Source organism: Hemitrygon akajei, chromosome 8 (assembly GCF_048418815.1).
Source record: "Hemitrygon akajei chromosome 8, sHemAka1.3, whole genome shotgun sequence".
In the NCBI taxonomy this organism is placed as follows: domain Eukaryota; kingdom Metazoa; phylum Chordata; class Chondrichthyes; order Myliobatiformes; family Dasyatidae; genus Hemitrygon; species Hemitrygon akajei.
The window spans coordinates 48,982,993-49,005,393 of NC_133131.1; the positions used below are offsets into that span (position 1 = coordinate 48,982,993).

Genomic DNA, 22,401 nt, shown 5'->3' on the forward strand with positions numbered 1-22,401 from the left:
TGCGCACGCGCGCTTCGCCCTCAATTGGCTGTCAACCTCGACCATCAGGGAAGGTAATGCGCATGCGCCCAGGACTCAGTTACCCCCCCCCCGGTTCTCAGCCCATTGACGACACTTCATGGATACCGTTTAACAAGAGTTGAAACCAAGGACCCGAGGAGCGCTTATCAACTTGTTGATTCCGTATTAATTCCCGTAATGGCAGGAATTATATTTTGTGATGCAACAGAGCTCTACAACATACTGAATCAAAGCACAAAGTTCTCCAGGCTGACAGATCCGATTTATCTCTATTTAGTCGGTAAGTATAATAACCAAAGTTTAAATAAGGGGATAACGAAAGAACAATAATGAGAGAAGACCCAACTTCCTCCCGATAATGACCTTAATCCATTCTCTCAGTTTCTTTTTTTATTAATTTTTTTATGTATTTCCACAAACCAACTACAAACAAAAAACCCAACAACAGAGTGAAGATTAATACAGTGCAAAATAAACATATCAATTATATAATTAATAACAATAAGGAAAAAGCACCCAGAGTAAAATCATATGAAGTTAGTATCCTCCCCTCCCTCCCACTATGAAACTCCAGGCCAACCATTACAATATGTAAAAAAAAATCGGATCATCCGACCCCACAAAACTGTAAATATGAATAAAAAATGCCTACTACCAAAACTGTAATGTAACTTCCATCAAAAAGAAACCATAAAACTTAATCTAAAGAGGAGTTATGAAAATATTCAAGAAAAGGTCCTCACACCTTTTAAAATTTTATGTCCAAATTGAGAAGTGAGTAATGAATTTTATCAAGGTCCAAACAGGACATAATATCATTAAGCCATTGAGCATGGGTGGGTAGGGCAACACTCATATCTGCAAAGTTTAATCTACCTAATAACCATTTCTTTAGATACCTTCAAATTAGACATTTCATTAACCCTTTATTATCTAATTTTCCTGAGATGCCTGAGAAAAACATTGTGGACCTGTTTCTTTGTATTAATCCATTGGGTAAAGGCTTAATGTCCTCCACACTATCCACAAAAACCCCAACCTTTGTGTCATCATCCTTCCACTTCCTTATCCAGGTCATTTATAAAAATCACAAAGAGCAGGGGGTCCCAGAACAGATCCCTGAGGCACACCACTGGTCACCGGCCTCCATGCAGAATATGACCTGCCTATAACCACTCTTTGCCTTCTGTGGGTAAGCCAGTTCTGGGTCCACAAAGCAATGTCCCCTTGGATCCCATGCCTCCTTACCTTCTCAATAAGCCTTGCATGGGGTACTTTTTCAAATGGCTAAAATCCATATACACTACATCTTGGGAACAAATCCACAACACTCCAATCCTCCGGAACCTCTCTCATCCTCATTGATAATGCAAAGATCATCGCCAGAGGCTCAGCAATCTCTCCCCTCACTTCCCACAGTAGCCTGGGGTACATCCCATCCGGTCCCGGTGACTTATCCAACTTGATGCTTTCCAAAAGCTCCTGCACATCGTCTTCCTTAATATCTACAGGCTCAAGCTTTTCAGTCCACTGTACGTCATTCCTACAATCACCAAGATCCTTTTCTGTAGTGAATACTGAAGCAAAGAACTCATTAAGAACCTCTGCTATCTCCTCCAGTTCCATACACACTTTTCCATTATCACACTTGATTGGTCCTATTCTCTCATGTCTTATCCTCTTGCTCTTCACATACTTGTAGAATACATTGGGACTTTGCTTAATCCTGTCTGTCCTTCTTATGGCCCCTTTTGGCTCTCCTAATTTCATTATTAAGGTCCTTCCTGCTAGCTTTATAATCTTCTAGATTCATATCATTACCTAGATTTTTGAACCTTTCGTAAGCTCTTCTTTTCTTCTTGACTAGATTTACAACAGCTTTTGTGCACCACGTATCTTGTACCCTACCATCCTTTCCATGTCTCATTGGAACGTACCTACTCAGAACCCCACGCAAACAACTTCTTCACATGTTCTGCCAGTATGTTGTCACCAGTACAAGCTTCTATGTGCTGGTGTGCTGGGGCAATGGCAACAACACGGGTGATGCCAACAGGCTCAATAAACTGATTACAAAGGGTGGCTCTGTTTTAGGAGTCAAACTACACACACTGGAGGCTGTGGCAGAACACAGGACCTATGGAAAATCCTGGCAATTTTGGACAATGTTTCTCTCCCTCTGCATTCCACCTTGGCTGAGCAAAGCAGCACTTTCAGTACTAGACTAAGACAACTGCACTGCTCCAAAGAGTGCTATATGAGGTTATTCTTACCCTCAGCCATTAGTCTCTATAATGAGTCAACCTAGAGCTTGGGAATTGATTACCCCCTCCTGTTAGACTGTTTGAGGTAACATTTTCTATTCCTTCTTTCTTTTCTAATAATTGTATATTTGCATATCTGTGCACTTGTAATGCTACTGTAATTTCCTGTAACGAAACCCAATTTCCCTCGGGATCAATAAAGTATGTCTGTCTGTCTGTATCTAAGTATCTATCTGTCCTCCATCAAAACCGTGAGGCAACTTTGAGTATAATAGCCAGCCACCTCATATTAAAGAATTCATGCACAGGGATCTTCAACTCCTCAGAATTCTAGTGGAAGCAAAGCAGCCTCGATGATCAGTCATTGCCTAAGAAGAACAGAAGACTATCAAAATTTATTCATCCTCATGCATTAATAGATAAAAAAAAGCAAAGATCTCCTTAATTTGCAAGATCCACTGATTATTGAATTGTTCATTATAAATATGTGGGAAGTGTACGTCTTGCTGGAAATTCCTTGGTGTCACAATTGCATTAAGGCACCACACTTCAATGATGACCTTGTGACATTACATATAACATGCATCTGGTAGTTTAGAATCTACTGAAATAAACAGATATTTCTTCCCAATACTTGTAATCTAACTGAATTATAAAATACTGTACTCTGTAATAGAAGAAGAGCCCAATATGATTGATGACTACAACAATCAGTGTCTGTTTAAGATCCAGAAATAACGCAAGGAAAGGTTTGAAAGAAAGAAAGGCATCCATCAATAGGGACCCTCAGCACTTGGGATATGCCCTCTTTTCTTTATTACCATCAAGTAGAAGGTACAAGAACCCAAAGATCCACAGTCAATGTTTTAGGAACAACTTTTTCCCCTGTCGCTTGATTACTGATTGATCCATGAACACATGAATGCTGATTCCTCTTTTACACTGTTTGTTTATTTATTTGTAACTTATAGTCATTTTTATGTCTTACACTGTACTGCTGCCCAAAAACAACAAATTTCTAGACACATGGTAGTGATTTTGATTCTGGTTTGAGAAGTACAAGTACAAGCTCCCCTTCACATGCCAAGATCTTGCATCACTCATGACTAGAGTGCAACAGTAATTGGTACCCTTCTCTGTACATCAAAGACATGGAGAATGTACAGAAGTGCTGTTGGTGCCACCAAAGTTAATTCTGCAAAAACATGCAAGCCCATTGTCAGGCATCTACTCCAGGCTGATATGCTTGGCATCGCAGCTCTGACAATACTCAACTGTCAATGGGCAGTCCTCATTATCTGCATGTTTGATAACAGGAGCAGTAGTAGTCTTTTCAGGCAAATGCTTCAAGAATGCTGAAGCCTTCTTGCAAAAATGCAGCATTTTGACAGAGCTAAGAGAATCTCTGGCTAGTGATCTCTCAAAACCAAGGAGGAACATCCAGAAAGACATGAGGCCTGTACAACGAGAGCATGCAAAGGCCATGCACAAATAACAGTGACAGTGTATGACAAAATGCTACTACTAAGGACTATCTGCCCCTACTCAAGCAGAGCCTGTGGATTCTCGACACCCAGATCAAAACCCACAAAAGCAGAATAGAGGCAAATCATTCTGAATATTGAAGGGCTGCCCAAGAAGAAGATGAAGATATAGCAACCCACACAAAATGCTGGAGGAACTCAGCAGGCTAGGCAGCAACTATGGAAAAAAGATGCTACCTGGCCTGCTGAGTTCCTCCAGCATTTTGTGTGTATTGCTTGGATTTCCAGCATCTGCAGATTTTCACTTGTTTGTGAAATGAAGATATAATTTGCTTCACTTTAGTCAAAAGAGCTGTCTAAGATGGCACCAGTGAACCACAGTGACATTCTGTTTTGAATTACTCTCACTGCAATCTGCATTTTGTAACTTCCCTTTAAGAAATGTACTTTTAAATTGACTTAATGAATTACAGATTTCATGATCTTCTGAAGGAGTTGGCAGACCTAACCCTCAAGCAAGTAGGTACAGCATCTTTAAGCAGACAATCACCATGGCTGGAAGCAAGATGGAAAAGGTGGTACTCCAAGCCAAGATGAAACACAGAGGAATGAGACCCCTACTTAGCAAATGTTCAGTCACTGGAGAACAAAATTGAGGACCTAAGGGCAAGATTGCTATATCGAAGGGAAATGAGAGATTGTTGTGTCCTGTGTTTAACTGAGACGTGGCTTACTCCCAGCATGCCAGATACAGTGATCAAACCTAAAGGCTTCTTGATTCACAGAATGCACCAATCAACTGATTCCAAAAAGACTAAAGGTGGTAGTATGTGTTTCATGATAAACTCTCAGTGGTGCATTGGTGTGGTGGTTTTGACAAATTTGTATTCTCCTGACTTTGAATGCCTAACAATCAAATGCCATCGATTCTATTTACCTAGGGAATTCTCATCCATGATCCTCATCAGAGGTTACATACCACCACCAGCTGACTATAATCAAGCATTTGAGATACTGCATAATACTGTCACCAAACAAGAAATAATCCATCCTGACACATTTCAGATCACAGTCAGAACTTCAACCAAGCTTGTTTGTAGAAATTGATGCCCAGTTACTATTAGCTTATAACCTGTAGCACCTAATACACAAAACCACTGTTATACTAAGATAAGGAATGCCTACCTTTCCATGCTTTTTATTAGGCTGTCCTTCTCCTACCTGTATGCAGAGGCTGAAGAACGAGGCTCCAGAGATTAGGACAATAAAGAGGTGGTTATGGGAGGCCGAGGAATGGCTATGGAAAAGTTTCAGTCTGGCGGACTGGGCAGTGTTCAAGGACTCGTCTTTGGATCTGAATGAATACATTATGTTTGTCACAGACTTTATAAAAACAGTCATAGATGAGTGTGTCCCCACTCAAGCATTCAGAATCTCCTCCAACCAGAAGCTCTGGATAAACTGTAGAATCTGCAATCTGCTGAAGGCGAGAACAGAGGCTTTCAAGTCTGGTGACCAAGAAAGTTACAAGAGGTCCATGTATGATCTCTGGAAAGCGATCTCAGGGAGCAAAGTGGCAGTTCCAGACTAAACTTGAATCAATGAAAGTGCTCAATGGCTGTGGCAGGGCTTGAATGTAACATCAAACAACATAAGTGACAACAGGGCTTCGCTTCCAGATGAGCTCAATGCCTTTTATGCTTGTTTTGACCATAAAAACATGGAAGAACCATCATGAACTTCCACAGTCCTTGAAGATGCTGTTATTTCAATTTCTGAGGCCAATGTGTGAGCGTCCTTCAGAAGAGTGAACTCATGAAAAGCATCTGGCCCAGACAGAGTACCTGGCCAAGTACTAAAAACCTGTGCTGATCAACTGACTGGACTGCTTATTGAGATTTTTAACCTCTCACTTCAGCAGTCTGAGGTACCCAGGAAGAATGATAATAACTTACCTCAATGACTATCGTCTACTTACATCCACTGTGAATGAAGTGTTTGTAGAGGTAGGTGATGAAATGTATCAACTCCTGCCCAAGAAGCAACTTGGATCTGCTCTAATTTACCTAATAGCACAACAGGTCCACGGCAGATCCCATCTCATCAGCTTTTCACTCGACCCTGGAACATCTGGACAGCAAAGATGCATACATCAGGATGCTGTTTATTGACTACAGCTCAGCATTCAATACTATCGTTCTCTCAAAGCTAATCAATAAGTTTCAAGAGCTTGGCCTCAAAACCCCCTTGTACAATTGGATACTTGATTCCTCACTCGCAGACCCTAGTCAGTTCAGATTGGCAACAACATCTCCACAATCTCCATCAGTACAGTTGATGAAGTGTATAGCCTCTGCTCTACTCACTTTTCACTTAAGACTGTGTCTAAGCACAGCTCCAATGCCATATTTACTGTAAGTTAGCTGACAACACCACAGTTTTTGACTGAATCAGAGGTGGTGACAAATCAGCATATAGGAAGGAGATTGAAAATCTGGCTGAGTGGTGCCACAACAACAACTTCTTGCCCAATGTCAGCAAGACCAAGGAGCTGATTATTAGCTTCAGGAGGAGGAAACCAGAGGCCCATGAGCCAGATCTCTGCAGATCAGAGGGGGAGAGGGTCAGCAGCATTAAATTCCTCAGTGTTATCATTTCAGAGAAACTGTCCTGGGTCTAGCATGTAAGTACAATTACAAAGGAAGCATGGTGGTGCCTCTACTTCCTTAGGAGTTTGTGAAGATTCGGCATAGATGTGTGGTGGAGAGTATATTGACTGGTTGCATCACAGCCTAGTATGGAAACACCATTGCCCTTGAACAAAGAATCCTACAAAAAGGCTCAGTCCATCACAGGTAAAGCCCTCCCCACCACTGAACACATCTACACAGAAAGCGTTGTCTATCAGCAAGGACCACCACTACCCAGGTCATGCTTTCTTCTCACCGCTGTCATCAGGAAGAAGGTATAGGAGAATCAGGACCCACACCACCAGGTTCAGGAACAGTTATTACCCTCAACCATCAGGCTCTTGAACCAAAGGGGATAACTTCATTCTGCATCACTTGCCCCATTACTGAAATGTTCCCACAACTTATAGTCTCACTTTCAAGGACTCTTCATTTCATGTTCTCAGTATTTATTGCTTATTTATTTATTATTATTTCTTTCTTTTTGTGTTTGCATAGTTGTTGGTTTTTGCACACTGGTTGGATATACAGTGCATTCTTTCATTGATTCTATTATTGTTATTATCCTATTATGAATTTATTGAGTATGCCCACAAGAACATGAATCTTGGGGTTGTATATAGTGACATATATGTACTTTGATAATAAATTTACTTTGAACTGAATATGTGGTGCATCCCACAGCAGGGTTTCTATGAGTGAGGGTGGTTCTGAATCTGATTTTGACTTTGTATGAGTACTGTACTTCTGTGTATCTGTGCTTATCATTTTCAAAGGCTATAGTTATAAATGGTAGGGAGAACTGAAAAAACATTTTTCCTACAGCATGTGTTGATTAGGCGGTGTGTCTGTGTGAAGACTGGTGGAGAAGGGTTATGGCGCCTCCTTGTTTGTCTGATGTCTTTTTATCTTAGTCATATCAGAGAGTCACTTTCTATTTAGCTGAACGTCTTGTGGTATTTGTGTCCATTTTGTTGGAAACTTGCTGTGTACTGATAGGATTTGAAATAGGTTTTGTATAGAGTTGTGTACCACTCTGCAATGACTGCAGGACAAATGACTCACTAAATATTGTTCATCTTGAATTCTAAGTATTATTGAAGAGGTTCTTCTGTGAATGGAAGGAACTGCTTGTTATTAAAGACAAGGTAATACAAATGTTGTCAGAAATCAATTTGGCTAAAATACTGCTATTGATGTAATACTACTATTGAACTCAGCAGGTCAGGCAGCAGATATGGAAATGAATAAACAGTCAATGTTTCATGCTGGGCCCCTTCCTCAGGACTGGAAAAGAAGGGGGAAGATGCCAAAATAAAAAAGTTGGGGTATGGAAAAAGAGGATAGTTAGAAGGTGAAAGGTGAAGCCAGGTGGTGGGAAAGGTCAAGGGCTAGAGAAGAGGGAATCTGATAGGAGAGTAGAGTGGACCATAGGAGAAAGGGAAGGAGGAGGAGACCTGAGGGAAGTGATAGGCAGATGAGGTAAGAGGTCAAAGGGGGGAGATTTTTTTTAACCAGAAAGCGAAATTGATATTCATGCCACCAGGTTGGAGGGTACCTAGACTGAATTTGTGTTCCTCCTCCACCCTGAGGGTGACCTCATTTGACACAAGAGGGGGCCATGGACCGACATGTCAGAATGGGAATTAAAATTTTGGCCACCGAGAAGTTCCACTTTAGGTGGATGGAGTGGAGATGCTCGATGAAGCAGTTCCCCAATTTATAACAGGTCTCACCAACGTAGAGGAAACTTCATTGAGAGCACTGGACACAATATATGACCCCAACAGACTTGCAGGTGAAGTGTTACCTTACCTGGAAGGACTGTTTGGGGCCCTGATTGGAGGTGAGAGAGAAAGTGAATGGGGAGGTGTAGCACTTCGGCCCCTTACGGGGATAAGTGCTGGGAGAGATGAATGAACAAGGAACAAGGGTAAGTAAATGCCAGAAAAGTAGCTCTAGAGTACATAAAAATCTTACCCCATGATGTTGATTTCCTATTTATAACTAGCATTAATTCCACAAATTTATGCAAAATGATTTTTTAATCTGGAGAACACTCTTTTCTGGCATTGTAGAGACATACTTTAAGGCAGTGCATTATTCAGCTCAGAATGATTAATCTTCAAGGAAGTTTACTGATAATATATAAGGTCAAATGTATTGCACATAATCTCCATTTTAAAACAACTGATATATAATTTTCTGCTTTTGTACTTTTTCAAAACATGAACAACCAGGAACAAAAATAGTAACTTATATTAAGGTGCTACTTCAAATTGATTAACATCATATGAAATTTGATAGTGCATTTCTAAATATTAAATATTAGATATAAGACCAGAATTAGAATCAGGTTTGGTATCACTGGCATGTTGCAAAATATGTTGTTTTGTGGCAGTAGCACAGTGCAATACATAATAAAAATAAATTGTAAATTACAATAAAAATGTATGTATATAAAATTAAATAGGTAGTGCAAAAAGAGAGCAAAATACAGTGAGGTAGTTTACAAGTTCATTTTCCATTTAGAAATCTGATGGCGGAGGGGAAGAAGCTGTTTCTAAAATGTTGAGTGTATGTCTTCAAGCTCCTGTACCACCATCTTGACCATAGCAATGAGAAGAGGGCACTTCCTGCGTGTAAAGGTCCTTAATGATGGATGCTGCCTTTTTGAGTCATCACCTTTTGAAGGTGTCCTCAGGTGAAACAGAATACAATGCAAATAAAACAGGCTTTAATCTTTAAGAAAACTAGAGCATATTTGTCATTGCATTTAGAGTCATAGAGCAATACAGCATGGATAATGGCCTACTGGGCCCAGCCAGCCCATGCTGACACCGATAACAGTGCTCACACAGATAATCACAATTTCCTGCATTCAGTCCATGTTCCTCTAAGCTCTGCCCCTTCATCTACCTATCCAAGTGCTGCTTAATGATACTGTTGTACCTGCCTTGACTACTTCCTGCGGTGGATCATCACCATGGAAAAAGTTGTCTCTCAGGTACCTTTTAAATTTTTCCCCTCTCATCCTAAGTCTATGCCCCTTCAACTATCAACTTCCACTTTAAATATACTCACTGACTTGGCCTCCACAGCCTTCTGTGGCAATGAATTCCACAAATTCACCATTCTCTGACTGAAGAAATTCCACCATCTCTGTTCTAAAGGAACATCCTTCTGAGAATGTGGAGAGGATAAGGGGTACGTGTAGAAGGGGGGACAAGGGGTAAGTGCAGCAAAGTATGCATACAGGACTGGAGGCAGAGTATGTAATTGGGGGAGTGTAGGAGGACAGAGAACAGGCAACTAAAATAGAGTGCCAGACGGATATGGCAACCACAAAGAAAGGGGAACCTTGCCACCGCAAGACAATGTGTCTGGCGAAGTATCTGAGCTATATACCTATTTCGAGTGTTTTGCTTGCGTCTGTACCTATTCCAAGTATTTCGCTTGTCTATACTTATTCCGAGTATTTCGCGTGCTTAGCTATGCAATAGCCAAGCAATCGATGAGTTTGAATCAGTAACCATATTTGCGAATGTAGTGCTCCGCTTTTGGGTATAAGTATGACCTCTTATACTATAAATGATAAATTGAGAGTTGGCTACCTTACGCCCGAAGTGCGTGTGGCTGCGAACTCTCCTCTGAATAAAATCCATTTCAGAGGTAACTTCGTGTCTCTGGTATCCTTTCCTCCACTGAGCAAGTTAACACTTGAATTCTAAATTTGTGTCCTGTGGCCCTAGACTCTGTCGCACTATTGACATCTTAAGAAGCAAATAAGAATTTCACCTTTTGTTTAATTGTCTGATGCAACATAAAGTTATCATTCTTTCCTCATTGCATTGCAAATTCATTTTCAATACAGATTTTTTAAATCTATTATTACAGATGTACGGACCAAATATCAATATGATGAAAGTCATGTGATAACAGCCAAGAGAGCAAAAAGGGTAATGTTTTGTATTTCTATTTGATAAAAGAGGAAATAAATTTATATAAAGCCTATCCTCAAGAATTCTTAATGTTTTAAAACCAATAGATAGAGTGTAATAAATGTTATGTTAACAACCATTTGACCCAAAGCAAGATCCCACCTGTTTAAATAGTTGATTGCATTGATGATATAAACAGAGACTGTAATTATGGTCTTTTCTGTGACAGAACTCTCTGTACTTAAACTGGTGCAGAGAGGACTCCTTTATCCATTTGAGTAGGCAGAGGAGCACCTAGTTTAACATCTCATACAGCAAATTCTCAGTCATTTTTGAAGTGGTAATCATGATAATGTTTTTAATGCCTGTAGTGGGTCTTTAGCAGGTAATTTTTGATTTTCTTGACCCCAGTTGAAACTTGCTCAATTTAACAAAATTTGTCATATTGTCATCAAGGTTCATATTGTATCATAGGACATAGAAATTTACAGCACATTACAGGCCTTTCAGCCCACAGTATTGTGCCGACCATGTAACCTACTCTAGAGACTCAGAATCAGAATCAGGTTTATTATCACCGGCATGTGGTATGAAATTTGTTAACTTAGCAGCAGCAGTTCAATGCAATACATAATCTAGCAGAGAGAAAAATAATAATAATAAATAAACAAGTAAATCAATTACATACGTTTGTATATTGAATAGATAAAAAATGTGCAAATACAGAAATACTGTATATTAGAAAAAAAGTGAGGTAGTGTCCAAAGCTTCAATGTCCATTTAGGAATCAGATAGCAGAGGGGAAGAAACAGTTCCTGAATCACTGAGTGTGTGTCTTCAGGCTTCTGTATCTCCTACCTGATGGTAACAGTGAGAAAAGGGCTTGCCCTGGGTGCTGGAGGCCCTTAATAATGGACGCTGCCTTTCTGAGACACCGCTCCCTATAAGATGTCCTGGGTACTTTGTAGGCTAGTGCCCAAGATGGAACTGACTAGATTTGCAACCTTCTGCAGCTTCTTTCGGTCCTGTGCAGTAGCCCCTCCATACCAGACAGTGATGCAGCCTGTCAGAATGCTCTCCACGGTACAACTATAGAAGTTTTTGAGTGTATTTGTCAACATGTCAAACCTCTTCAAACTCCTAATAAAGTATAACCACTGTTTTGCCTTCTTTCTAACTGCATCGATATATTGGGACCAGGTTAATCCTCAGAGATCTTGACACCCAGGACCTTGAAGCTGCTCACTCTCTCCACTTCTGATCCCTCTATGAGGATTGGTATGTGTTCCTTCATCTTACCCTTCCTGAAGTCCACAATCCACTCTTTCATCTTACTGACGTTGAGTGCCAGGTTGTTGCTGTGACACCATTCCACTAGTTGGCATATCTCGCTCCTGTTCACCCTCTCGTCACTACCTGAGATTCTACCAACAATGGTTGTATTGTCAGCAAATTTACAGATGGTATTTGAGCTATGCCTAGCCACACAGTCATGTGGATATAGAGATTAGAGCAGTGGGCTAAGCACACACACCCGAGGTGCGCCGTTGTTGATTGTCAGTGAGGAGGATATGTTATCACCTATCCACACAGACTGTAGTCTTCCGGTTAAGAAGTCGAGGATCCAATTGCAGAAGGAGGTACAGAGGCCTCTCTCTGTCTCGACTGCCTAGAATTTCCCTCACGCATAGCCCTCTATTTTTCTAAGCTCCATGTACCTATCTAAGAGTCTCTTAAAAGACCCTATTGTATCCGCTTCCACCACCATCACTGGCAGTGCATTCCACGCACCCACCACTCTCTGTGTGGAAAAACTTACCCCTAACATCCCCTATTTCCAAGCACCTTAAAACTATTCCCCCTCATGTAGCAATTTCAGCCTTCAGAAAGAGCCTCTGGCTATCCACACGATCAATGCCCCTCATCATCTTATACACCTTGATCAGGTCACTTCATCCTCCATTGCTCCAAAGAGAAAAGTCCGAGTTCACTCAACCTATTCTCATAAGGTATGCCCTAGAATTTATGCAACATTCTTGTAAATCTTGTATCATGTAGTAGGTTAAAGCTCCACAGTTCAGCAAAATCATAACAGTAGAAGGATGACAATATTCTATCAATGCACAGATGTCCTGTGGCTTATTCCTTCAAAGAATTAAGACTCTTGGTCTGAAGAAAAGAGGTTTTCCATTTAGTTCTCAGAGAACTTACTGAATTGTAGAGCTCAGGGGCACATATTGCCTCCTCTTGATCCTGTTTCTTTCAGCCAAATGTTCCAATAAAAGTGCTATAAATAGATTAATCATTTATTCTGGTCAGTGAATTAAAAAAACAATATAATTCTCAATAAAAAACAGAGCTAAGCTCAGAATTTTTGAACAAATCCGCCTCTGAAGTTTGCATTCTCATTTAGGAAGTCCAATGTTTGAAAATCCTATCATCTCATTGCAACAAAAATAGCTGAGTAATTTTTTGTAAAAAAAACATGATCTTGCTAGCAAGGCACTGAATCATCCTTGCATATTAGTACAAAATGAAATATATTAAACATTACCAATCAGCACAAAAAGAAACAAAAAGAGATGATTTGACAAAATTGTATCCTATATAATTCCTGTCCTCTGGTCTGAAGTAGCCTGCTGTTTATACCTTGTAGTATGCCTGTTAGTATGCAAAATTGGCCAGTACCAACACATTCAGTCTACAGAATTGATAAAGAATGTTGATTAAATTCTTTACTTTTCCAATCTTGTTCTTTATTTGTTATTTTGCAGGACATGGAAGGAAATTATTTGATGCCAGAGGATGTGGAACTTGAGTGTGTAAGGTATTGTGTTGTTTATGATGGACACACAAACTCATCGAATACAGAAGGTAAATATGTAATCAGAAATTCTAACTATAGAAATAAAATGGAGACGCACTAATAGGAGTGAGATAAATATTCATTGTGAACATTGGTGGAAAATAGAGTTATAATCTGAATAACTGTAGCCTCTCCTCTACAGACTAAATAGCTTCAGTGTAATTAACATAATGGCTGTTTGTCACATTGAGTCCAAATTCAGTTCCATTCCTCCACCGAATGCTCATAGTCTGTGAATACACGTGTATGTGTGCTCGTGTATTGAAGGTTGTTTAATGTCATTTCCTGACCACAAATGTATAGATGGCAAGATAGCACTGGCAAGACACGGAGATATTTTGCGGGAAGCAAACAAAACTACCAACTATTCTATTAATTACACTTTTACTGGACTATGATCACTGCAATCCACGGCCTGTAATTTCTCTTTGGGCGGTGTGATTTTGAACTGTCTATACGACCTGGCAGTTTTGCAGAATCCTGTAGGATTCAGTGACCTGGATGCTTGAGAATGCAGGCATAACCATGACAGTCCTTGCTGGAGTGGACTCGTGGCCAGATTGAAGCGGTGGGGATCAGCCCACTATGAAAACAAGCTGATGTTTAGCTACTTTAAGTACTGAGCCAGATTAAATAGGTCAAGTCATTGAGGCTGAGGGCGAAGGATAAATCATGGTTCAGCTCGCTACTCCAAGAATTTTTACTCATCTCAGCACTGAACTGGCTCCGTGGCTGTGGCCTGCATGCATCGGGCTCCTGGTGAGGCTGTAGCACTGAACTGGCTCCGTGGCTGTGGCCTGCATGCATCGGGCTCCTGGTGAGGCTGTAGCACTGAACTGGCTCCGTGGCTGTGGCCTGCATGCATCAGACTCCTGGTGAGGCTGTAGCACTGAACTGGCTCCGTGGCTGTGGCCTGCATGCATCAGACTCCTGGTGAGGCTGTAGCACTGAACTGGCTCCGTGGCTGTGGCCTGCATGCATCGGGCTCCTGGTGAGGCTGTAGCACTGAACTGGCTCCGTGGCTGTGGCCTGCATGCATCGGGCTCCTGGTGAGGCTGTAGCACTGAACTGGCTCCGTGGCTGTGGCCTGCATGCATCGGGCTCCTGGTGAGGCTGTAGCACTGAACTGGCTCCGTGGCTGTGGCCTGCATGCATCGGACTCCTGGTGAGGCTATAGCACTGAACTGGCTCCGTGGCTGTGGCCTGCATGCATCGGGCTCCTGGTGAGGCTGTAGCACTGAACTGGCTCCGTGGCTGTGGCCTGCATGCATCGGGCTCCTGGTGAGGCTGTAGCACTGAACTGGCTCCGTGGCTGTGGCCTGCATGCATCGGGCTCCTGGTGAGGCTGTAGCACTGAACTGGCTCCGTGGCTGTGGCCTGCATGCATCGGGCTCCTGGTGAGGCTGTAGCACTGAACTGGCTCCGTGGCTGTGGCCTGCATGCATCAGACTCCTGGTGAGGCTGTAGCACTGAACTGTCTCCGTGGCTGTGGCCTGCATGCATCGGGCTCCTGGTGAGGCTGTAGCACTGAACTGTCTCCGTGGCTGTGGCCTGCATGCATCAGACTCCTGGTGAGGCTGTAGCACTGAACTGTCTCCGTGGCTGTGGCCTGCATGCATCGGGCTCCTGGTGAGGCTGTAGCACTGAACTGGCTCCGTGGCTGTGGCCTGCATGCATCAGACTCCTGGTGAGGCTGTAGCACTGAACTGGCTCCGTGGCTGTGGCCTGCATGCATCGGGCTCCTGGTGAGGCTGTAGCACTGAACTGGCTCCGTGGCTGTGGCCTGCATGCATCGGGCTCCTGGTGAGGCTGTAGCACTGAACTGGCTCCGTGGCTGTGGCCTGCATGCATCGGGATCTTGGTGAGGCTGTAGCACTGAACTGGCTCCGTGGCTGTGGCCTGCATGCATCGGGCTCCTGGTGAGGCTGTAGCACTGAACTGGCTCCGTGGCTGTGGCCTGCATGCATCGGGCTCCTGGTGAGGCTGTAGCACTGAACTGGCTCCGTGGCTGTGGCCTGCATGCATCGGGCTCCTGGTGAGGCTGTAGCACTGAACTGGCTCCGTGGCTGTGGCCTGCATGCATCGGGCTCCTGGTGAGGCTGTAGCACTGAACTGGCTCCGTGGCTGTGGACTCATTTTTGTAACTCTGCAGTTCATGTTTTGTATTATTTGTTTACCTTTTGTTATTGTTTATGCAATTCTTTTTTCGCATATAGGGTGTTTGATGGTCTTTGTTGTGTGGGGCTTTTTTAGTGGGTTCTATTGTGTTTCTTTGTTTTGAGGTTTCTGTAAGAAGATGAAACTCAATGTTGTATATGGTATGCATACTTTGATAATGTACTTTGAATTTGAACTTTAAAATAAAGGAGAACAAAATAATTGTTACGCCAGATTCAATGCAGCACAAAAACACAAAAGATAAAGAACACAATGATAATAATAATAATAAATACAATAAATGTAAAAACATAAGTCAGCTTATATAGATAGATTGATTATATGTCCATAAAGTGATATGCATGTAAGTGACATGCATGCTTCCACTAATGAGAGCAGTTTCTCCATATTTATCCTCTATTTATCCCTCATGATCTTCTATACATCTGTTAAGTCTCCTTTCAACCTACTTCAAGGAAGGCAATCTTAGCTTCTCCACTCTATTCTTGAAGCTAAAATTCTTCATCACTGGTACTACTTTAGGATGTCCATAACCTTCCAATAGTGTGGCGAGCACAGATGTATATTCTAGCAGTGCCCTAAAGCGTTTCATTCAACCGAAAATCCCTTCTTTTGTATTCTATGTTTATATACTACACCTATGAAGCCATGGATGCTGCATACGATACTGACTGTTCTTTCAACAACTCCTGCTCCTTTTATGCGACTGTTTCTGAACACACTTTGAGGGGTGCTATTTCATCTCTTTCATGGGTTTGTGAAACAGAAATCATCTGTCAGATATTCTGAGGTTAAAATTTATAAGGATAACCAGCTTTAACTTTCGGAAGTTCTTCAATAAGATACCTCACAAAATTAAAGCACACAGTACTAGGCCAATGTACTGATGTTGACTGATGATGATAAATGCAAAAGGTGCAAATGCTTAGTAGATAAGTGGAAGGAGGAACTATTGCCTCAACTTCAAGTTAGATTGAGGGTAGTTAACAGGCAGAAAACAAAGAAGAGGGATAAACAGTTGATACTTTGGCTGGAGTTGCAATGACCATCAATAATTTGATGAAGGATTTGTGCAGTATCGTCAAAATCCCTCTCTTTTGAAGAAAGTTGTAAAATATTCATCAAGAACCTCACACATTTCTGCATCTTTTTGGTTCCTAATGGTAGCTGCTTTATCCATAGTTAGTCTTAAACATAGTGCTGTTTATGAGCTTATAAAACATAACTAGATTGTTTTTACTTTATTTGCCAGCTATTTTCTGAATCTACTAACTTTTCTTGCAATTTCACTCCCACGCATTTGATACCCTTCTGGTCAATCAAGCTTTTAGTTTCTGATATAAACTCCCCTGTTTTGTCTGATCCTTTTGTCTGTGAACCTTTTCATTCAAGGAACTCTAGGTTTGGTAATCCTATTCTTTATCTTTACTGGGAATGTGTTTAACATGAACCCCTTGAAAATCCTTCTTAAGAGCCTTCTATTGTCAGAGACTGGTTTATCTACAAGCAGCTGTTAGCAGTTTATTTTCCAAAATCACTCAATCCAGTAAAGTTTCCTTGCCTTAATTTAGAACTTTATTACTCTTTTATCTTTATTCCTTTTTCCATAATCTCCCTAAAGTATGATCACTATCACAAAAATGCACTTTCACTGATACTTCTTCCACTTGGCTTGCTTCACAGGAAAAGAAAAGTGACCGCATCAATCAGCCCATCAGTCCTGTCATTCAATATAATCATAGCTGATCTGCTCCAGACCTTAATCCTCCAATCTTTCAAAAATGTATCTAACTTTTCTTCAAAAATAAAAAATGATCTAACCTCCACAATCTTCCAAGGTAGATAATTCCAGAGATCCACCACACCCTGTGGGGAAAAAATCCTGTACATGTCAGTTTTAAATGGCTGATCTCTAATCTTATAACTCTATCCTCTTGTTAAAGACTCTCCAACTAGTAGAAATATCTCATATCTACCATGAAATGCTTCTTCAGTAGCTTACCATTTTCAATAAAATCACTCCTCATTCTTCTAAATACCAAAGAGATCCTCATTCCCTAAAACCTTCTTTCAAGATGTATCATTTCACACTTAAATGTAGTAAATTCAATTTGCACTCTTTCAAGGTCTCCGCACATACTTTAACAATCCTCCTCTTTGTATACCACACTGACATTGTGCATTTTTACATCTTGTCCATTATTCCCTTATCTAAATTGTTAAAATGTATACAAAAGGCAATAGTTTAATTGCTAGCCTTGAGGCTATAACTGTCTCTCATTCTACAGTCTTAACGTACAACTATTACAGTAATTCTCTGCTTGCTTCCTTTTGGCCATTTCCTTTAATGTTGCCAATATCTTCAGTTTTATGAACCTCCCACTTTCTCCAAACTCAACGTTTAGCCATGGGCACATGCACGTGTCCCAGTTGTGCCTTCCTTTTCATTGGCTAGGTGGAACAGTCTATGTTACAAGCCTTCCCTGGTGATGCTTCCCAACTCTTTCTGCACTGCATTGATGACTACATTGATGCACTTCTTGCACCTACGCCGAGCTTATCAGTTTCATCAATTTTGCTTCAACTTCCATGCTACCTTTTAATTCACTTGGTCCATTTCTGACAACTCTGTCCTCTTTCTTGATCTCTTTGTCTCCATCTCTGGAGTCGTGCTGTCTACCGATATCGTTTATAAACCTGATTCTGATGGTTATCTTGACTATACCTTTTCCTTCCCTGGCTCCTGTAAAAATGCCATTTCATTTTCTCAATTCCTCCATCTCCACTGCATCTGTTCCCAGGATGAAGCATCCCTTTCCGAGACATCAGAGATGTCCTCCTTCTTCAAAGAAGAGGATTTCTCTTCCTCCACCACTGATGCTGCCTTCACCCACATCTCCACCACTTCCTTGAAATTCGCAATCACCCCATCTTCCTGCCACCTTAACAGGGATAGAGTTCCTCTTGTCCTCACCTACCACCCCATGAGCCTCCACATCCAACACATCATTCTCCACAACCTCTGTCATCTTAATTAACTCTCTCCCACTGTCTGCTTTCCACAGGGATCATTCTCTCCATGATTTCATTGTCCATTTGTCCCTCCCCACTAATTACCGTCCTGGAACAAATCCCTCCAATCAGAAGAAATGCTGTACCTCCCCGTTCAGCCCTTCCCTCACCTCTATTCAGGGCCCAAAACATTCTGTCCAGGTGAGGCAACATTTCACCTGTGAATCTGTTGGGGTCATCTACTGTATCTGGTGCTCCCAATGTGGCCTCTTCTACATTGGTGAGACCCGACATAAATTGGGAAACCAGTTGTTGAGCACCTTCATTCCATCCTCAAGAAGAAGGATTTCCTGGTAACCAACCATTTTAATTCCATTCTCCATTCCCATATGTCGGTCCATGGCCTCCTCTTCTGCCCTGGTGACACTGCTCTCAGGTTGGAGGAGCAACATCTCATATTCCGTCTAGGTAGCCTTCAACCTGGTGGCATGTTCATCGATTTCTCCAACTTCCAGTAATTGGGCCCCCAAAGCCTAAGAACTTTCTATAGGGGCATAATTGAGAGTATCCTGACCGGCTGCATCACTGCCTGGTATGGGAACTGTACTTCCCTCAATTTCAGGGCTCTGCAGAGAGTGGTGCGGACAGCCCAGCGCACCTGTGGATGTGAACTTCCAACTATTCAAGACATTTATAGCAACAGGTGCGTAAAAAGGGCCTGAAGGATCACAGGGGACACAAGTCACTCCAACCACAATCTGTCCCGGCTACTACCGTCTGGGAAATGGTACCGCAACATTAAAACAAGGACCAACAGGCTCTGGGACAGTTACTTCCACCAGGCCATCAGACTGATTAATTCACGCTGACACAATTGTATTTCTAAGCTATATTGACTGTTCAGTTGTATATCTTACTGTACATACTATTTATTACAAATTGCTTTAATTTACACTTTGCACATTCAGACAGAGATGTAACGTAAAGATTTTACTCCTCACAAATGTGAAGGATGCAATTCAATTAAGCTTGCATACACCACTTGCACTGGCAGCTCATTCCACAATTTCACAATTCTCTGAGTGAAGACATTTCCCCTCATATTCCCCTTAAACTTTTCACTTCTCACCCTTAACCCATGATCTCTAGATGTAGTCCCACCCAACCTCAGTGGAAAAAGCCTGCTTGCATTTTCCCTATCTACACCTCCCATGATACTCTTCTCAATCTCCTACATTGCAAGGAATAAAGTCCTAACCTATTCAACTGCATTCAGTACTCCAAATCAGGCCTCACTAATATCTTGTACAATTTGTTCTATTGAAATAAGTCTTTAAATGTTCTTGTTTAGATTATTGCCTTCACTTCTTCATAACCTATCTAAACCTCGATTTTCCAAGTACGTGGCCTCATTATTTCTCAAAACCATTTCTGGCATTGTATGCTTCCTCGTTGGGCCATAAACATATCCATCAGGTTTCAGAAATTTCTCTCTTTCTTTGTGTTTTTTTGCTAATGCTCTCTCAATTAATATTGGGGTCATTCTGTTCCCCCAGTGTCAGCAAGCTAGTGTTCTTGCACATTTCTGAAATTACCCTGCAGAATTTCTTCAATATTTTTCCTACTGTTTGGTCACTCATATAATATTCCCAATAGTATGTTGGTATCCTTGTTTCTTAACCCTAACCAAATGAATTCTGTATTTGATCTTTTACGTGCATTCACTCTGACCAACACTGTCATACCTTACTTTGCTTTCCTTATCCTAGAATACTGTGCCCAATCCTGATTTTTGTTTTGGTAAGAAATGTTTCATTTATCACCTCCACTTCATTATCCCACAAGGCCATTTGTGCTGCAACTCACCAATATTTGCTTTTATTATGTTTTGTGTAATTTCACAAATGCATTTAACTTTTCAGTTTACTTATAGTAAATCTTAGCATGCTTCCTCCCCAAGCTGTAATATCTTCTGAAGTTCTGTCTTACAATCCTCACCTCAGATGCATCTTATTTCCTGTTAACTGATGCCTAACCCCATGCCAATGTACCTTAAATGTTTCCCGACAACAGTAATGAATAGCCATAGAAACATAGAAAACCTACAGCACAATACAGTCCCTTCAGCCCACAAAGCTGCTGAACATGTCCCTACCTTAGAACTACCTAGGCTTAACCATAGCCCTCTATTTTTCTAAGCTCCATGTAGCTATCCAGGAGTCTCTTAAAAGACCCTATTGTTTCCACCTCTACCACTGCCGCCGCCGGCCCATTCCACGCACTCACCACTCTCTGCGTAAAAAAACTTACCGCTGATATCTCCTCTGTACCTAATTTCAAGCACCTTAAACCTGTGTCCGCTTATGCTAGCCATTTCAGCCCTGGGGAAAAGCTTCTGACTATCCACACAACAAATGCCTCTCATTGTACACCTCAAATAGGTCACCTCTCACCCTCCGTCGCTCCAAGGAGAAAAGGCTGAGTTCACTCAACCTATTCTCATAAGGCATGATCCCCAATCCAGGCAACATCCTTGTAAATCTCATCTGCACCCTTTCTATGGTTTCCACATCCTTTCTATAGTGAGGTGACCAGAATTGAGTACAGTACTCAAAATGGGGTCTGACCAGGGTCCTATATAGCTGCAACATTACCTCTCGGCTCTTAAACTCAATCCCACGATTGATGAAGGCCAATGCACCGTATGCTTTCTTAACCACAGAGTCAACCTGCACAGTAGCTTTGAGTGTCCTGTGGACTTGGACCCCAAGATCCCTCTGATCCTCCACATTGCAATGAATACTACAGTCGGCCCTCCTTATCCGCGAATTCCACATGCGCGAATTCAACCAACCGCGAATCGCAAAAACCTGGAAGTGCTCTTCCAGCACTTGTTGTTCGAGCATGTACAGACTTTTTTTTCCTTGTCATTATTCCCTAAACAATGCAGTATAACAGCTATTTTACAAAGCATTTACATTGTATTAGGTATTATAAGTAATCTAGAAATGATTTAAAGTATACGGGGGGATGTGCGTGGGTTATCGTGGATCGGGATTGAAAAAAATCATAAGTTCTCTTACTCAGTAAGTCGGAACAGGTACATCCGGTATTATTTAGCGTCAGTTAGTCAAACGTTTATCTTGGTATTGTTATGAATGTACCACAGCTCTGAGGGGCCGAAGGGTGCGGGGATAGCCCCCTCCTTTGTGAGAATCACAAGATCACTATTGAGTCAATTCAGGAGACACAGGAAATGAAAGAAAGACATGCAGAATCCACAAAAGGGTTAGAATGTGTCCTGGCCTCCGAAAGGCGGACCCATTGATACCGGCTATTGTCTCTTGGAGACGGACTTGTGTATTGCATCCTGGACGATGCAATCAAAGCCCCAGGCAATGAACCAAGGAGGAGGTTGGTGGAGGGATTGCATCATCCCCAACCTGATTGACACCTGAGACCCTGTGAGTCAGGATAAAAAGAGGGTCTGGGGGAACAGCCCCTCAGACGCACCAGAAGAAACGCTAGCGATCCCGTAATAGCGAAAGCCGGTGGAAGGCCACATGCATCCGCTTCCATTTGCCCGGAATCGGTGACCTTTGCCACGGAAAAACAGTTTTTAGCTAACAACGGGGAACTCAACTCTCAACGACTCTCAAAGGATTGACATCATAAACAGAATGGGTAAGTTTTAACCCGTCTCTCTCTCTCTCCAACAATTGCCACACAGGGTCCCCAACGGCTGCAGCCTGTATGAACTGAACGAACTATATATTTCCATCGGACAATTCATTATCCCCTAGACAACGATACAGCTTATTTCTTATTGATTATTATTATACCCGCGCTTTTAGATTTAGTATTGACGACGTATATTATCTGTGTGTTTGCATTGATATTATTTTTGTGTATTTCTATCAATAAATACTGTTAAAAATAGTACCA

At 41.7% G+C, this 22,401-nt stretch overlaps 1 protein-coding gene across 4 annotated transcripts in view; it reads left to right on the forward strand.

The window, feature by feature from the left end:
- Nucleotides 1-150: 150 nt before the first annotated feature.
- The window catches only part of styxl1 (serine/threonine/tyrosine interacting-like 1), a 34,004-nt gene continuing 11,753 nt past the window's right edge, over nt 151-22,401 (forward strand). For 2 of the 4 annotated variants that reach the window (XM_073053808.1, XM_073053811.1), the window contains exons 1-3: nt 151-301; nt 10,357-10,418; nt 13,175-13,274. In XM_073053808.1, coding sequence (XP_072909909.1) covers nt 199-301; nt 10,357-10,418; nt 13,175-13,274 — 265 coding nt within the window. In that variant the 5' untranslated portion in view covers nt 151-198. Of the gene's footprint in view, nt 302-10,356; nt 10,419-11,600; nt 11,679-13,174; nt 13,275-22,401 lie in introns of those variants that run through there. The other 2 variants (XM_073053809.1, XM_073053810.1) reach the window with 2 other exon arrangements.